The sequence below is a fragment of the Boleophthalmus pectinirostris genome, unplaced genomic scaffold (assembly GCF_026225935.1).
Source record: "Boleophthalmus pectinirostris isolate CB_2022bp ecotype Guang Dong unplaced genomic scaffold, ASM2622593v1 HiC_scaffold_3, whole genome shotgun sequence".
Classification (NCBI taxonomy): domain Eukaryota; kingdom Metazoa; phylum Chordata; class Actinopteri; order Gobiiformes; family Gobiidae; genus Boleophthalmus; species Boleophthalmus pectinirostris.
The window spans coordinates 10,847,099-10,865,570 of NW_026571299.1; the positions used below are offsets into that span (position 1 = coordinate 10,847,099).

General features: G+C 39.4%; 1 protein-coding gene across 1 annotated transcript in view; it reads right to left on the reverse strand.

Annotated features, from left to right (window-relative positions):
• Positions 1-5,500: 5,500 nt before the first annotated feature.
• rspo4 (R-spondin 4) overlaps positions 5,501-18,472 on the reverse strand; it is a 160,010-nt gene continuing 147,038 nt past the window's right edge. The window contains exon 5 of the mRNA XM_020928201.2: positions 5,501-5,969. Within this exon, the coding sequence (XP_020783860.1) occupies positions 5,842-5,969 (128 nt within the window). The 3' untranslated portion in view covers positions 5,501-5,841. The remainder of the gene's footprint in view (positions 5,970-18,472) is intronic.

The window sequence follows — 18,472 nt, forward strand, 5'->3', positions numbered from 1 at the left end:
ATCAAGCGGCAAGCGAAGAAGATGAACTACAACGTGAAAAGTAAAGGAACGGAGAAGTTGAAAACGTAAGTAAAAGTAATTTATTGTTTTATCATTATTCGTTTCACGTTGTAATTCTTCTTCTTCACTTGCCGCTTGATCGGTCCGTCGGAAAATAGAGTCCCGCGGTCACTTCCGCTGTGGCTTTTTGTTGTGTTGCGGCATTTGCGTTTGTGTTGTGGCGTTTGTATTTGTTGCGGCGTTTGCATTAAAACAGAGTCCCGCGGTCATTTCCGTTGTGGCTTTTTTTGTTGTGTTGTGGCTTTTTGTTGTGTTGTCGCATTTGTATTTGTTGCGGCGTTTGTGTTTGTTGTGACCCCTCGGCTTCCGTATTACTGAAATGAATAAACTCTTCAACAATAACCTTATTTGTGAAGCTCTACCTGTATTTTGTATAAAAATGTCAATGTATTATAATTATCATGACACTAAGAATAAAGTGCATACTCAGTCCGCTTTTGCCTTGTTCAAGTGAATTGTAAAAAAAAAGTCATTACAGATTGCCTCTTGATTTACCTTGAAGTCGAAAATTAACCATAATTGATTGGGGGTTGTGACGCTGTAAATCCGTCTACGTATTGTGCAGCGTGTTCTGGCGGACCGTCCAGTTAGATGAATTTCTTGCAGACTTGCGCCAAACTAACGCCACCTTTGAATGCGTAATCCATGTAATCTCAAGGTCCCATGCACATACACTACCGGTCAAGTTTTAGAACACCACACTTTTTCTAGTTTTTTACTGTTTACTGTTGACCAAAAGGTATTCTTAACTTTTGATTGATGAAAGTGTCCACCTTTGGCAGATATAACAGCTGAACGCGCTCGTGGCTCGTTCTTTTTACAATAGAAATCAAATATTCTTCAGAAAGTTCTTCCCAAATCTGTTGCAGAAGTTCCCATAAATGTGCGGCACTTGTAGGTCGCTTGGCTTTCACTTTTCTGTCCAGTTCATCCCAAACCAGCTCGATGGGGTTTAAGTCTGGACACTCCATGTTTTCAAGTTTACCATCTTGTTCTTTTTTTTCTGAGGTTGTTTGGGCAGAGCTTGGACTTGTGTTTTGTTCTTTTATCTTTTTTTTTAAACCTCTGGCTGTTCAGTTCTTACCTTTGTACCATTTCAAGCTCTTCATTGGACTTGCACGACTTGAATTGCAATAAATAACTGGAAAAATTAGGGTATTCTAAAACTTTTGACCGGTAGTGTATCTCTCACCTGCATCTGTGGTTGCCTGGAGAATTTCATGAACAATGACGTTAAAATTCTCATTCAAGACGGTTGTATATGTTAGAGCCTGAACACCAAGTGTAAAATTTGTTGTTTTGAAACACTCTATTGAGACCTGCCTTGATGGCCCGTCATTACAGTTGGCAGTATCAGTATATGTATATTTTCAGACTCTGTTCTCCGTCTATTTTCATGACCAGTGACCAGAAAATTTAAAAAATCCACTCAAGGACTCCAAGTCTCTGATCACTTCTATGTCTTCAATGTCAGAAAAATCCATACCTCCCCTATACATTTCCGCAGCACATCTCAAAACATCACCAAAAAAAAAGACTAATGTCATCTTCATTGGCACTTACCAACAACAAAAAAAAAAAGAAAAAACGGATGGAAAGTACCCTTGAACGCTCTGAATAACATCATACTGAGCAGCAAATTAAGAGAAAAATATCCTGCACATGTCTTCCAAAGTATTTCCTGTTATGAACATCGCTGCCTTCAATATAAATGTCACTTCCTGTTTAACTACTAAGCTACTAACTACTACCATATACAGCTGAAATAACTCGAATGAGAAAGGAGATTGTATGTGTGAGAGGAGAATGTGTATATGTGCATGTGTAAAATGTCTGTATGTGAGAGAGAGAATATACTGTATGCAGTGTTGGAAAGGTGACTTTTAAAATGTATTCCCCTACAGATTACAGATGATTACATACACCAAAATGCAGTTTGTAATGTAATTCATTAGGACACTTAAAGTGAGTAATGTAATCTGAATACTTTGGATTACTTGATTTGCTGCAGAGAAGCAAAGATGAGGAGATGTTTTTTTCTGCTAAAGGAAAATAAAAAACCCAGACTTTACTTAACCAAATAAAAAATATTATTGATAGAAGAAGAGGAGACACGGTCCATGCAGCCTGATTTAGTCCTGTTAAATCCTGTTTTAGACCTGGTTTGGACCTGGTTTTAGACCTGGTTATAGTCCTAGTTTAGTCTTGGTTTAGACCTAGTTCAGACCTGGTTTAGACCTGGTTTAGACCTGGTTTTATTCCTGGTTTAGTCCTGGTTTGGACCTGGTTTAGACCTGGTTTAGACCTGGTTTGGACCTGGTTTTAGACCTGGTTTAGACCTGGTTTAGACCTGGTTTAGACCTGGTTTGGACCTGGTTTAGACCCTGGTTTAAACCTGGTTTAGACCTGGTTTAGACCTGGTTTGGACCTGGTTTTAGACCTGGTTTAGACCTGGTTTAGACCTGGTTTGGACCTGGTTTGGACCTGGTTCAGCGTCCGGCAATGAGTGAATTATCGAAAAAAAAAAAAGAAAAAAAAAAAGGGATATAGCCTGAAATGTAAAAACAAGTAAATGCCGCCATGTAATCCATTTATTTCAACAAAGTAACTGTAATCCAATTACCACTCACTGAAACAGTAACTGTAACTGAATACAGTTACTCATAATTTGTACTCTGATTACGTAACTCCGGCACATGTAATCTGTTACTCCCCAACACTGACTGTATGTATGTGAGAGAGAGAATTATATACATGTGAGGGCCAGAATGAATAATGTCTTGAACAGACCCTCATAGGACATAACCTGCACTCTTACTGTGCCTTAAAAACACTACAGTCACACTGAACAAATGATTTCCCAGACTGAGGACACATACAAGTTTTTCTCATTCTCGGTTTATGGACAGGCTTTATGTGAAAGCACAGAACCTCCAGGATTCACTCATGAGCTGCAGAGGCTGCACTAGCACTGATTCATGATAATCTACAGGTGCTGCTGGGGTTTAGGCAGTGACCATTCAGATCAGAGAGACATTTTAGGTTTAAACCAACTGGATTTCACTGAAACTGGCAACTCAAATTAAATTCATGTTAGTCTCATGTTATGCTCATTCTGCTTTCTCATGTTCTTGAGAGCCAAAACACCAAATTGTAACACAAATAACACATCCACATGTCTCATGTTTTTGGAACTATGAATAAATTAGCATTACAGCTGTATATTTTTGCACCTTTAAGTTCTATCTTTGGACACTGATAAGTCATGCTTATGAAATGTGAAGTGGAAAAAAAGTTTATCCCAGTTTAGCAATTTTTAGGTTTAAAATTTGACTTCTTATTTGCAAATCACTGCATTTCTCTTACGCTGTCACTAGTTGGTGTCTGTGTTACAGCTGTTTAACAATGTGCCAGCTTTGGCCTGATAGATGAAAATCGGTAACCAAAGAACACAGACAAAGCTCAAATCCTTATTTCACTTTCATTCACCAATAGATCAGCATTCCAGCTCTGTGAAATCAAAGTTTCTGAAGGATAAAAAGCATTTTTAAGTATTGCTCGGGTTTCAGATTACGTCAAAATACTATATTCATAGGCTCCAGTATTCTGATAAACACATGCAGGTGTATGTGTTTATCAGCTTTTCTCTCAGGTGTTTGGTGAAGTCCTTACATGTGGTTTGCTGTTTAATGAATTTAAATTCATTATTTTTGGTGCCAAGATTTTTTTCTTATTATTCTAAAAAGTATATTGTATTTGCATACTCACGATGTTTGACATCATAATCTTGTCATCCCTATAGTTCTTTATAAATTAAATTTGCCATCTGATCTTTGTTATCCTGGTCTTTCTTCATAATTGTTCATATTGTTGTGCGTTGGTCTTTTATAGGTCATGCACTGTTAACTTTAACTCACACAGATTTCACTTTGGTCCTCATTTGCCCGACAGAGCCTGAGCTAAACTCTCTCACTCTCTGCACTTTGCATATGAAAATACTCAGGCAGTGACACAATCAGCACCTTTAAACAAGAGGATGTTTGCTGCAAAATAAACAACCAATTAAAGTTCAGATTAATTAAAATACAGACTACCCAGTTGTTTTAATATGCAGAACACTTCAGTTTGTGCCATTATTTCAATATTTATTATGCCTCAAAATTAGAAGTAGTGTCAGCATTGAGACACAAACATCTCTTTTTCTAAAAACAGAAGTGTCCTCCGCTGAAGTATTTTTTATTCGTGTACATGTTTTCATTTTAGAGACGTCCACCCACTTCTGCCTGTTCATTTTTGTATAACGCTGCAAAACTGCCTTTAAGTGACATCGAAGGTGCAATTTCCCATCCAAAGCTTTGGCAGGTTGTGAAGATGCTGCTGCTGAATCCGCGGTTTTATCACATGCTCAGAAGTCGTCATAATCTGTGTATCATTCGTTCATTCGTTTTTCAATATAAAACCAAAAATAAGAAAATTAAAAAACAACAGTTTTCTACATTATTTGTCTCCAAAACCAAAATGAAAAAACGGATAATGATTCGATTTTTCAGTTTTTGATTTTGTGTTTAAATGACGAATGGAAAAAACGGACAACGGCCTTTCCATGACTGGGATATCGGACTTTTGCACTGCATACGGACTGAACCAGGACTGATCCAGAATCGGGACCAGACCAGACTCCAAGCTTTGACTCCAAGCCTCCGGGTCCGAGCCTCAGTTTTGAGCTCCGGGCCCGTGGGCTCTGAGCCTCCGCTCTGGTCCTGGTCTGGTCCCAGCCTGGTCTCGGTCTCAGTCCCGGTCTGGTCCCGGTCTGGTCCTGGTCTGGTCCCGGTCTGGTCCCAGCCTGGTCTCGGTCTCAGTCCCGGTCTGGTCCCGGTCTGGTCCTGGTCTGGTCCCGGTCTGGTCCCAGCCTGGTCTTGGTCTCAGTACCGGTCTGGTCCCAGACCTGGATCAATCCTGGTTCAGTCCGACATCGCAGTCTTGGAAGTCACGTAAACGGGAAACGGCCATTATCCGTTTTTTCCATTCTTTATTTAAACACAAAATCGAAAACTGAAGAAACGAATCATTATCTGTTTTTTCATTTTGGTTTTGGAGACAAATAATGAAGAAAACTGTTGTTTTTTCATTTTCTTATTTATTATTTATTTATATGAACAAATGATACATGGATTCGTCATCTGCATGTTTCTGTTTATCTGATAAGTGTGAATAAAGCCTGTGGTGCACAAAGACAATTCTGTGTTTTCAAATGTTTCTCTGAACTAAACTTAAATCTTAATCTGAACTAGAACTCGAAAAACACAACACCACAAGACACAAGAGACAGGAATAAGTGACATATTTAGTTTTAAACTTTTAATATGACTGAGCAAAAAAAAAAAAAAAAAATCAATTCATAATTAGCTATATTACATTCAAATGGCATTCAGAGTTTAGCTGAGAATTAAACCACATGATATGGAAATACAATATTATAACATTTTTAACACATTAACATAAAAGCAAGCAGCAAATAGATAGGAGGTCTGTTTAGACGTCCGGTATTGTCTGGTAGTGTGATCATGTGATATTATAAATCTTTCTCATTGGTGGAAAGAATTGTCTTCTGTTATGTGATTGGAGAAGTAATAGTTTTTTGTTATCATCTGATTGGTTGAGGTTTGCATCTGCTGTTTTCTGACTGAGTGAAGTTGTGGTATGTGCAAATATATGTGTCATAGACCAGAGTTTCTGTCATCTGGTGTAGGTTATTTCCTGCTGTTGTCTGATTGGCTGATGCTACTGTCTGCGCAGACGGGCCCCTCCTGCTATGGTCTGATTGGTTGAAAGGCCTTTGGCAGCCAGAGTCAGCATGCGCAGTCTCTTCCTCTCCCTCTTCAGACCCAGTCCTTTTTTCCTTTTGCCTCCTGCAAAAACAACAGAAAAACAGTCAGAGGTTTGTTTCATCTTCTTCTCTTTCAGAGTAAATGACACAGCTATAAATTGTCTGGTACATATTATGTAAATGAGATCAAACACAGAGCTGATCAACACATTGCTATGTACTTTAAAGTATATGGAAGATAATGCCGCACTGTGGAACATTCCAGACTTCTCCATGAAGACAAGCAGGGGATGGACCTTCCCTCAGAAAAGTCTCAAAGTGCAGCAAGATGGATTCTCAAGACATTTGTGAGTTCACAGACTCATGAGAATCCATCTTGAGATAATCTCGCTGTAAGATCTAAACGTGTCCAGCAGGGGGCAGACCAATCACAGAAGCATTGAGGTTTATGTTGAAGCCAACTGCGAAGGTCATGATGATAAATTTCAGTAAGAGCCAATCCAGATTGATGTGTACAACTCAGTTCAGATGCTGCACACACCAGTCAGGTGTGAGCCAGGTTGGCGAAGTGTGTCTTTAACAATATAAAACAAAAGTTTGGAGAAAAAAAAGATCAAGTCCCTGTCACATATAATATTTAAATAATGTGTCACAGACAGATGGTCAGGACCACCTGAGCTGGAGGATTTTACCTACAGTATAATGTGTGTTAAATGGGTGGATGGGGAAGCCCACTCAGACAAAGGGAGAAACATGTAAAGTCCACACACAAAGACCTGGGCAGCCCGGAGCCTTCTTACTGTGAGGCATGAGTGCTCACATGGTGTCAGGCATGATCCCACAGGAAGGGCATCAGAGATAAACCCCGGTCAACAACAGTAAAGACGATTAGAATCTAGTTCCTTTTAAGTCTTTGCAAGTTCATTTTCAGTCTGTCATATTTAGAGCATTGTAAAACCAGTTTGTGACTTCACCTCTTGTCCAGCCTCTATAAAACTGTCCACCATCAGAGCAGTGGTTATTTACACAGGGAGAGGTCCGACCTCCACTGAGAGACAGCACTCTTACAGCTGGGCGACACCTTTCCATAAAACACAACATACACCAGGGAAACATCCAACATGAAAAGAATCAAATATGTGAAAAACGTGAAAAACACTGCACAGATTCTGAGTAATTATGTGTGAACTGAAACAGTTTTGGGCTCGATGACCTGATGACAGTCCAGGGGTTTCCCGTGCGTCCACCTCTGCTTTGGTGGACGAGTTCAGATAACAGAAAAGTTACATATTCTGTTGATTGATGAACTGTCCTTTAGGAATACAAATGCCCACAAACCTGCTATAGTCATAATCTGAGCAGACCTTTTTTTTGGCAAAAAGATAATAGCAAAATGTAAGCAGCAAGATTTAATTATTCAGTTCACCAGAGAATGAAAAGCAATAACAATACTTTGGAAAACATTTTGTTTAATATCAATTCCTCAGTATTTTTTGTAAGATAATTTGTTTCATCAAATATTTTGAATTTTAAATACAGCTGTATTTCTTTGATTTTTTAACTCTGGAAAAACATGTTTGAGTTGTTTTTATTCTGAATTCCACATTTTTTAAATATACTTTTTCAACATGTTTCATATTTCAAAATAGAAAGAACTCGATTTCAACAGTCAAAATTCAGATTGTGTGTCAAGGCAAAACCAATCATGTGACCGAGGAGGACAGAGGCTGTGTCCTGTTGGCCTTTCTCCTCTGTAGACGGGGCTTATAGTTAAAGAATCAAAGAGATGGGCTGTGTCTGAATGTCCACACTATTCCCTACTTACAGCGCTCTTTAGGAGTCACGCCATTTTTACAGGTGTCCAAATGTCCAGTTGGTGCAAATGGAGCTGTGGATCCTGATTCTGAATCAAACTCTCTTAAATAAAGCATCATAATCCATTAAAGATGGATGGGTATCTGGGTAAAAAAGCTAAACCCTGATAAAACTTTTCAATGGAGTGGTCCATTTATGTCAAAACCAGCTTGACAAAAACTCATATGATTATTATTAGTCCTTTAATACGTGTGTGTGTCAGTCTGATTTGATGATTATCAGACAGAAAAAAGTTTTATCAGAGTTTAGCTGACTTTTTTTTTACCCAGATGCCAGAGTCACGTGACCCAAATGTGGTGAGCTGCGTGTCCAAATGAGTGCACTGTAGAGGGCGCTGAAGAGTGCACATATAGTATAGTGAATGAGAGATTAGGGGCTAGGACGGACATTCAGACACAGTTTTGATGAGGCTAATTCTGACCATTCAGCATGAGGCGGTAGTTTAACAGCTACTTTTTTCACTTTTTTTTTTTCAGTCAAGATTGAACATTTATTCTAGTGAAGGTGTATGCCAGTTAAAGAGCCATCAAACATCCTCCCAAAGCAAAATCTGAAATATCCTCCAGAGTGGGCGGTGCTCGGCAGGTGGGTGTGGGGAGGCGGGCTCTGGAGCGACGATTGACAGCCGACTGACAGCCACAACAATCCAACATGGTGTGGACCAGTGCACTCCGGACTTTGAAATAGAACATGCTGTTTCCCTTTTCTCCAGACACGGCGGGACATCGCAGTGCCCAGCGGTGCCAGGTGGGGGCGGGGCTGAGAGGGGCTTCTCACATACCGCCCGTAGACGCCAATGTCTACGCCCGTCACGTATTAACTTGCATCTGACTCACTGGCGTCCTTTAGTCCAACTCCGAAATTCAAACGTACTGATCGTAGTTCTTCCTAAAGAGACTCAGGTTTTGACCCTAAAGTCAGATTTATAACAAATATGAACTAAAATGCCAAAATATGTCTATTTTAGACCCATTTCCACAGCTAATCACTAGAAAAAAAAAGTGATTTTGGTGTTTAGTGGCCCTTTAAAAACACAGTGAAGAACTAGGAGGCAACTGAAATACAGAAACATGCCCATGGGACTATAAACCGGGATGAGAGGGCTTTATTACTCTCACACACCTGAGATACTGTCCTGAGGAAGTTGGACTGCCAATGGCGCTGTCGTCCTGCCTCCGCCGGTAGGAAGACAGCGCCAAAACCTGTTTAAATCAGCTGAACTGACACGTCACAGCAACATCACATGATCACTCTGACGCTTCAGTTAAATGATGACGGTCTGAACAGAAGACGCATCGCATCTTCACTTTTTATTCTTTGTTTAGATTAGTGTTTTCTGGAGGAAAGCTGCAATTCGACTGGGTATGCACGCCAGGTTTCTGTATACTGACCTGAGCAAATCTGACCTGAGTTTTGCGTCTTGGGCTGTTTAGACGGAAACGCTACGGCGGAGCGTATTCAACCTTTCCACTCTGGAGGGTGGTTTTGGATTTTTGCGTTTTTAAGCCCCAAAAACGGCGCAAGTGTCGAAACAAAAGGCACTTCCTATAAAATATTTTGTCATTTTTACCCGCAAGCGCTTTCGTGTAAACAGGCCCTGAGGAAGACCGCAGGGAGAAGTCAAAATTGTCAGGTATGAAAACAAACTCTTGGTCTGAAAAAAGAATATAATAACATAAATTATCGGATGACCAAATAAACCTCATTGGACAGTGACGCATAAGGTAGAATCGAGTGTTTTCAGTTTGAGAGAAGAACTGATTTGTGTGTTAAACATGCGTGCATGAAACAAAACCCAACTCCAGGTATGTTTTTGATGAGGAAACAACGTACTGTAGATCAGAAAATAGCATAAAATACGGCCCGTTAAACTGCTACAATAATATCGAACAAAATAAAGTATCATTGTCATCAACCCAAACTCCCTGTAGCTTTGGAGTGAGAAAACTGCACATGTGGTTGGCCAAACCACAAGCTAGCAGTTTCAACAGATCAGCCCAGCTCCAGATTCTTTTTTTTTTTTTTTTTGTCTTTCTTTTTTTTAAGTGTAAAATGTTTCCTTGTAAACTTGTAGCAGAAAGCTTAGATATAATGAAAATGCTGAGACTAATCATCGTCATAAAAAGTACTACGTTGCATAAGACGAAACCCCTGGTCCAACTTCTCTGGCTTCCAACTCTGCCTGTTTCTGAAATTTCACAACACATTTTGACATATCAGCTTGACTGCAATCCACGGGCCTACTTGAGTTGTCCCGTTGCGTTAAAAGGACTAACGCAGAAACTGAAATCCGCTTTTGATGTTTGATGTTGCGCTGGCTCGATATGAAAAGTGGGATTTGTCAGATTTGGATGCCGACTGGACTTCACAGAGATAGGACAATAGATAGTTTTACGGTCTGTCAATACCGAAACGCCATCTCCTGACTTGGATTCTCATGCGTCCATCTTTGCTTTAGTGGATAAGTTCACGTAATAAAAAGTTACATATTCTGTCAGGTGGGGAAGTCTGGATATTTTCAGGAATATAAATGTCCACAAACTTGCTATAATAGTATTTTTGTGTCTTGAAATTGAAAATTAAACCATATTTTGGGACATTCTCTACTTAAATATCAAAGTTTTATGCGATATTGTAGAATTTTCCATGGAAACACTCCCCTTTTTCAGTGCGATAAACACAACCAAAATGTAAAAAAAAAAAAAAGCTTTAATTTTAGTCAGAATTTTGGCTTAAAAGCTGCACAATGCACCTTTAAAGCCACAGTATGTAACTTTTTGGTTCGAGGTCCGTCACCTGCTTGTTTCTCCAATCCAGCTTTATTTGTATTTGTATAGAACATTTTATAAACAAAACAGTTTCCAAAGTGCTTCACATTCAGCAGAATTATGTTTCAACCATGAGGAAACTAATAGAATCAATAAATAAAATAATAATAATAATAAATTCAATAGAAAAAAATAATAAAATCAATACATAAAAGCAGTACTAAAAAAATAAAATAGATAAAAATAAATAAATAAAATAATAAATAGAATAGAATAGAATAAAAGTCGGTCTTAAGACAAGACTTAAAACTCTCCACTTTGGGGGTTTTGCCTGTAATGTTCCACGGTATGACATTAAACAGTTCTACATTACATTTATTCAATTACAGGTGGTTTTATAGCTCAAAAATAACTAGAAAAACAGGTATTCTGACTGTGAGCGGAGTCGCCTCTCCACAGATCTGATGTCAAAGAGACTAACGCAGAGATTTAAATGTGTTTTTGATGTTATTTGTTTAACGATCTCAATAGAAACAACCTGAAGATCTGTGAAGAAGTGACCCCACTCACAGTAAGAATGCAGGTTTCTAAAGGTATTTTTGAGCAAAACATCCATAATTAAATAAATACATCTTTTTTTATGTTTAATACAATACTGTGGAACATTACAAAGCAACAGCATCTTCACGGTGGTGGACCTCCAGCCTGAAAAGTTACACACTACAACTTTAAAGGGGAGGTGTTGTGCTTTGCTTTGTCTTTTGAAACATTTTTTTTTTTTTTGGGGATTTATTTCGCAAACCATCTTACTTCCAAAATGTGAAATTTATTAGGACAAACCGTGCAAGGTCTTCATCAGGCAAACCGGTTTGGATTTATTTAAAATATTATTAATTTTATTTCTCTCCAATGGCATTATTCAGAAAAAAAATAAGTTGTATTTAAAGATCCTATATTATGCAAAACTAACTCTTGTGAGCATTAATTCATGTTACCTCCTCAAAAACATAACTGGAGTTGACCAGATGAAGAAAAAAGACAGAGCACTTCACTGGGTCATAAAAAAAATAAATTAAAAATAACAGTACAGGTGCTCTACGAGGGTTAAACTTGTAATTTTAACAGAATGTTGCCCTGACTGAAAAATGTAAAAGTGGGCAAACCCGAGGCACTCTGACCGAATATATTAAAAGTTCTTTATTACATGGAAGGACGCCAACGCATTTTGACCAGCAGGATCGTCTTCGTCAGGGCACAATGGACGAGCAGGACACACAGGTGCCATTAAATACAAAAAAATGTCACATGACCACATCACATGACTATAGGAAAAAGAGACAATGAACAAAAGGAAAAAAAAACTAAAAATGCTGGACAACCATGAGTGGTATCTGGAATAGTATTTTTTTTCATTCACACATGTTTGAGTAACTCTTTATTATCAGCAAGTCTAAATCTCCAAAGCTCAAAATGCTCTGTTTCGCCTTGTGATGTCATGAAGCATTAGTTTCCAGCTACTTTTTACCTTTTAGTTCAGTAGAGATTGTCAATTCTAGAGCTGAAATTATCCAGATGATTCTAGTGAAGGTGTATGAAGTTTAAAAACACAGTGAAGAACTTTCTTTAGTGTTTAGTGAATGTTTTCAATCTAAATCTGCAGGGTTTGTGTGTTAAACATGTGTGAATTAAACAAAACACAACTCCTGGCATGTTTTTGATGAGGAAACAACTTTATAACATAAATCAGAAAAAAAGAGTAATATGGGCCCTTTAAAAGATCCAAACAAAATGTCTCCCAAGGCGAGCTGTCCTGACAACAGAGAGCAACTGTTTCACGTTAAGTGTTATTGGTTTCAATAATAGTAATATTTATTTTATTTATTTATTCATAACAAGGACGGGGCATATGGAGGCCAACAGGCTAGTTTCCATCTGGAGCCCTTCGCCAGATGGAGAAGGCATCTTGGAAAGAGGGATCACAATAAGGTAAAACAAGCATAGATTAAGATTTTGGTAGGTTTGTGTAGTAGAAAAGCAGGCAGTCCAGACAAAACGGCACAGTGAAGCAGCAAAAACAAAGTGTAAGAGACAGTGTGACTATTGTAATAACAGACATAGGACAAAACATGCATTATTTACAGACACATAAGTAAAACAATTTGAAAGCATTTTTAAAGAGCATAACAAGGATGCACAGGCACAACTAACAAGAAGATAGCAGCAACAGGGATTTATTATTGACAGATTTGATTGCCTTTGATTGCATTTTTTTTTAGGTGAGTGTGGAGTAAATGATATGAGGGAATTTCCCTGGTGGTAACTGGGTTGGAAATTTATTCTTTAGAAGTTTTGATGGAGAATGCTGACTGGGTTAAGGCTTTTTTTCTGAGAGGAATCTGCTCCAAAGTTTTTTTTCGGGGACCCATATTTTAAAAGACACAAACCTTTCGCGACCCAAGTCAATAGACGTTACTCGTAAATCACAAAATAAAGGTGGATTTGACCATTATTGAACATTAATGAGGATATTTTATTGTTGACTGAGTGATTGTGTCTCTCTCAACAATTAGTGTTACTCATTTTCATCAACATAGTCAATAATATAATAACAAAAATATTAGAAATTATACAAAACATTTCAACTGCGTTTGTGTAGTGCGTTCCAGTCCGGAGTGCAGGAGGAGAGCACAACATGCAGATCAGGCGTATAGGCAGAACTGTATATTGCAGACCTACATGCAAATCGCGACAAGGTGACCCAAAAAGAATCTCTAGCGACCCACCAGTCTTTGGGAAAAAATGCTCTAGACATTCAAGACATTTCACGTACATTGCCTTCTATGGATGTATCTATCTTAGGGCAGCTGTGGCCACAAGAGTAGCTGTTAAGTGAGTTGAGTTTTTTTGATATTTACAATCACTTTTTGCTGTATTATTTCATCATGGTTCCAGACCCACTTGTCTTTGCAAAGTTTTGTCAAAGTGTGTGGTTCTGACTTGACATGTAACTGCTCCTAGCCAGGCTGGCGCCACCTAGTGCCTCCACTCAATTTAATTTTTCTCCAGCGACTAGGTCAGGAATCGGAATGCACTAGACGGTTTGCAAAAACCCCGAAAGTTGTAAACTGCACACCGGCCAATCAGAGAAGAGCTGAACCAACCCGAGCTGCGATATCAGACTGCATATGCTATCCTCCTATGAACTTCCTTTGTCAAATACAATCTTCATATTTTTTATTGCAGCTTTTAATTCACAAGTTCACTTTGCAGAAACTACAATGATCTCTGACAGACATGTTCACTCTCTCTCGCTGTTGTGCCGGCAATTACCTGGACACCCCTGAGCATTCTGATGCATTCCATACGTCACAAACAAACAAACAGCAGTGACTGGTTAAATAAAAAAAGTACCCGTCTGCCGTCGAGCAAACAAATCCTAATGCTGCGAGGTCAGATGGTTTCCACAATGTGAAACCGGCAGACAAATCAGGTTAAACTGCTCCTGGAGTGTCCGTCAAATGCTTTTCTCCATGAAGATATTATTGCGTCATCTGAAATTTTGCACAGTGTGGTACTAAACCTTTCTGGAGACCAAACCAGACCAGAGACGTTTAGATGTTTTTGAGCTACAAAACCACCTGTAACTGAATAAATGTAAGAAGGTGATGGACCCCCAACCAAAAAAGTTACACAGTGCACCCTTAAGCAGAATTCAAACCAAGCTCACACTAAACACCTCACCACAGACATAAACATTTCATGACAGAGTGCACTGGGGTCACTCCGGTCGATTCCATTGCGTTCTATCTCAAGCATAGGACTTGGATGCAGATTTATGGTTATTGTTAAATACTTGAGTTTGGACAGAAATGTGAAGCAGGTGGGCTTTTCTCAGAAGACCCCCTCTCTCTCCCCCCTTCATCCAGACACGGCCTCATTACTGTGCCAATGAAAAGCGACAGGTTTCCATAGCAGCCACTTGAACTGTCGGCGAGCATTAGGCCGACTGGGGCGTACGCTGTATTTACGCATGGAGCTGGCAGTGAGTTCGGACATCGATCATTCCCCCTGTCACAAGTCGCGTTCGAAGGTGGGTCGTAATTTAGTGTTTATTGGTTATATTCAGACTTAGAACTGGAAGAAGGCAGGGGCTAGAGCGTAAGTGAGATCGTAAATAAAATCATGTCAGAACTGAGGATCGATCAATAGGGGGGCAATTATCGCACAGCCCTAGTGCACAGAATGGGAGCCACATTTTTTCCGGTCAGCGCCAGGGCAGATTTGGAGACTTGCCCCCAATTTACACCAATACGTGCAGTTATTGCTTTTCATTTTAACCAGACAATCCACACCAGCAGAGTCATACACGCCTCTAACAGGTATAATTACGCTGCACATTGCTCAAATTGGGTTGGAGTTCAAAGTTTTCAACATCAGCGGAGCGTCTCCAGGCTTTTCAGCAGGAGGAAAACAGGAATTAAGCACGTGGTGTCAAAATAAACTTCTGATGCCCTCTCAAAATCCAATATGTTCTCTGAAAACACTACAGTCCCATAAACACTGTGCGTCGCATCTGGGAGCTCGGGGAATGACCCAGCATTCAATTATCCTTCCGAATTGGTTTTCCGAGGAAGTTGCCTAGAGACAGAAGTGACACGCCCCTTTTCCTGGGAAGGGGCGATTCAGACCTCGGTGACGGAAAAGCAGACCGAGCAAGGATTCCAACTCAGAATCCAAGATGGTTTCGCTCACTGTGACGTGTAAATATGAATTGTAAATGACAATTTCAGTCACTCGTATTACTGCAGTACCTTATCACGTCTGGATCACTGCCTATGGGTGTGGTAGTCGGTGTTGTGATGAGGCCAATATCAAACAAATACTTGATTTGACGGCGTTAACATCCCTAAGGTGTAACAGAAGAGAAATCATAATAATAATCATAATTCAAAAATTAAATTAATTAAAGTGGCAGCGTTTTCATAAAACGAAGGAATAGTCATAATTATCATCCACGTAGTCTGACAGGCGAAACATAATAATACATTTCAAGCTCGGACGTGATGTCAAATCTGAGGTGGGAGTCGGAAGATAATTGAACGCAGGGTCACTCATGATGAACTACGGAAAGTTTACAGCCATAAAGGATGAATATAAAACACTTAACAATGATAAAACAGCAGCTTTACAAGAACAACTTCTGAAGGAAAAGGCGCATGGTGCAGATAACCAAATGTGGCAAGGTGTCTGATCATGTGGTCTCTGCCATGTGACACCTGTGTCACATGGCAGAGACCACAAAGGTCAGAGGGGAACCAGGTGACTTCCTCTTCCTGAGCAGGCCTGACACACGGCTATTTCTGGTGAGCCAAACAAATGTAATGTTTGTACATTTTAATCTTGTTAGAAAACAAATGTGTAACTTTTGTAAACATTATTTTAAGGGTTTTAACAGTCCAGATGAGAGAGGTATGATTTTAAACTTTTATCGTTATTGTTTAATTTTAATTGATGTGTTTAATTGGCTGCACTGTGTTGCAGGCTCAGTGCTGGTTGCCGTTTTTGAGTTTTAGTTTTGATTGTTAATTCATTACAGCTCTGCAGTGGGTGTGGGCTGGAGGTAGCTGGGTGTGGAGGGGCACATAGAGGGTGACCTTATTTATAGTTATTGGTGATGGTGGCACTTGTAAATGGGTGTTTTCAGTTGTGGTAACGGTTTTCTGTGTATTAATCTTGTTTGTTTTCTCACTTTATAGCATGTCTCCTTCACCCCAGCTTTAGGGTGGAGCCGCACCCCTGCAGTAGTATCCTCACTTGTTAAAAGCACCTTTTAATATTTTTTGTAAATAAAACCGCTGCCGTATGGCTGTTAGACCCACACACTGACTGGCTTGCTTTGTTATTAAAGCTACCTGTAAATTCCAGGTGTTACACAAAGTTAAATGGTGAGTCGCCTTAATGCAAACACTGCAGATACGGCTTGTTATCGCTGCAAAGCATTGTCTCTCTTATGATTTAAAACTCATCCCATCAACAATGAATATATAAGCAATATAAAAGAGTTTGGTGGTTAAACATGAGAATATACAGATGCTGGCGTCACAGGAGCTCTGCAGCTTTGTTTACACGTCAAGCTCCTGGTATAAATTCTGCATTATGAAATGTTCCAGAGTGAATAAATAATGCAATGTAAAAGTCTTTGAATAGAGATTGACTAATATGGCTGTTGCCAAGACGACTGTTTTGCATCCAGAGAAACCCAATAAACTCTTCTGATATTTTGGAGCTGATCTCTAGGGCCAAACTTGATCATTTTTTTGTGCAGTCATGTTTGTGTAATCATCTCTTCAAGCTAAAGTATTCAAATAAAGCTTTATGCTGATACTTAAGCAGCAGGTCAGCCAAAACGACATCCTGCAAATCGGCCCAAATATATCAACAGAGCTTATCGTTCATCATTTGCATATCTTTCTTAACTATCAGCATCGGCCATGAAAAAACCCAGTCGATCTTTAGGAGTACATTATGCTATTTATTTTTCTAATTACAGCATTGTATAAGAGCCAGACATCATGATAAACGCCTGTCCTGATAATTGCTATATCAATTTATCATTCAGTATAGCTGGAACTATTTATGGTGAGGCTCGATATTTATCATGTGTACAATTTCTTTACAATAGTGGGAAGGTTTTTGCCATTTTTATGTAATAACATAAGATTTGAGCTGTAAAGAGTAGATTAAATAACTTATCTGGCTAATTATCAGTTCATTCTGCCATGTTTTGTTTGGATCTTAGGCCTTTTAATAAAAATGGTTCAATGGGATTGTCCTGCTTTGTCAATATTTTTTCAACATATCATGCTTCAAATTGTTGACAAGGGTTTAAAAGGCCAGCAAAAATAGAAAAGAGAAGCTGCCTTAGAATCCACATAAAGCTTTATTTGAACACTTTAGCTCGAAGAGATGATTGCACAAATGAGAGCCTAAACTCACGTGTCTTTATTTGTCCGTGAGGAGGTTGATCGGCTGCTCGAACCCCTGTGGAGCAGTATTGTGGAGTATTGTACTGAGCAGCACCTTGCATGCTCACAGTGCCTCCACACAGATGTAGAAGTCCAGTTTGGCTCAGCTCCCCGCACAGAGGGGAGCAAAGACGACTCAGCTGGAAACCTCACAGTCCACACACGCACACAGCTGTACAGCAAACAAACTCCTTATGACACTGAGTCACTGTCGCTGAGTGCCAGTTTTGTATTTATAACGTGTTAGATTATTGTTACTTAAAGGTGTATTGGGTAACTTTTCTGGTGGAGGGTCTGCCAGATGCTTTTCTCCACTGGAATGCTTCATAGTGGGGTATTCTGTCTTCATGGAAACCAAACCAGAGCGAATTGCAGGTCAGGTTGTCTGTTTTTCTACATATTTTTGAGCAGTAAAACCACCTGGAATTGAATAAATGTAAGTTTGAGCTGTTTAAAGTCATACTGTGGAACATTCCAGGCAGAGCAATGATATACCCATAGAAATAAACAAGGGGTCTTCATCGTTTTTTCAGGCGAGGAACCCCCAAACTGATGGAGAGCTATATATATATGGTATACAGTTGTGTTTTATATGAAATTGGGCCAAGTGTCGTGTATAAACAGCTACTCTGTTACTGTACGTTTAATACGAGGTGCGGAGCTGAAGTTCAAGCTGTGTGTAAAAGTAAAGCTGTAACAGAGCTCTTCGCAGGTAGCCGAGAAGAAACGATAAAATCCACGCCAAGGTGTTCGCAGTTTGACAGGAAGCGAGAGACGAGGGAAAGAAGAGAGACACAAATGTGATGAAGGAGCGAACAGACAGAACCCGCTGAAAACCAGTTCATCCTCATCCTTTGAAAATGAGAAATATATTTTTAAAAAATGTCTACTCAAACAAAGATTCTGCGACCCCCCTG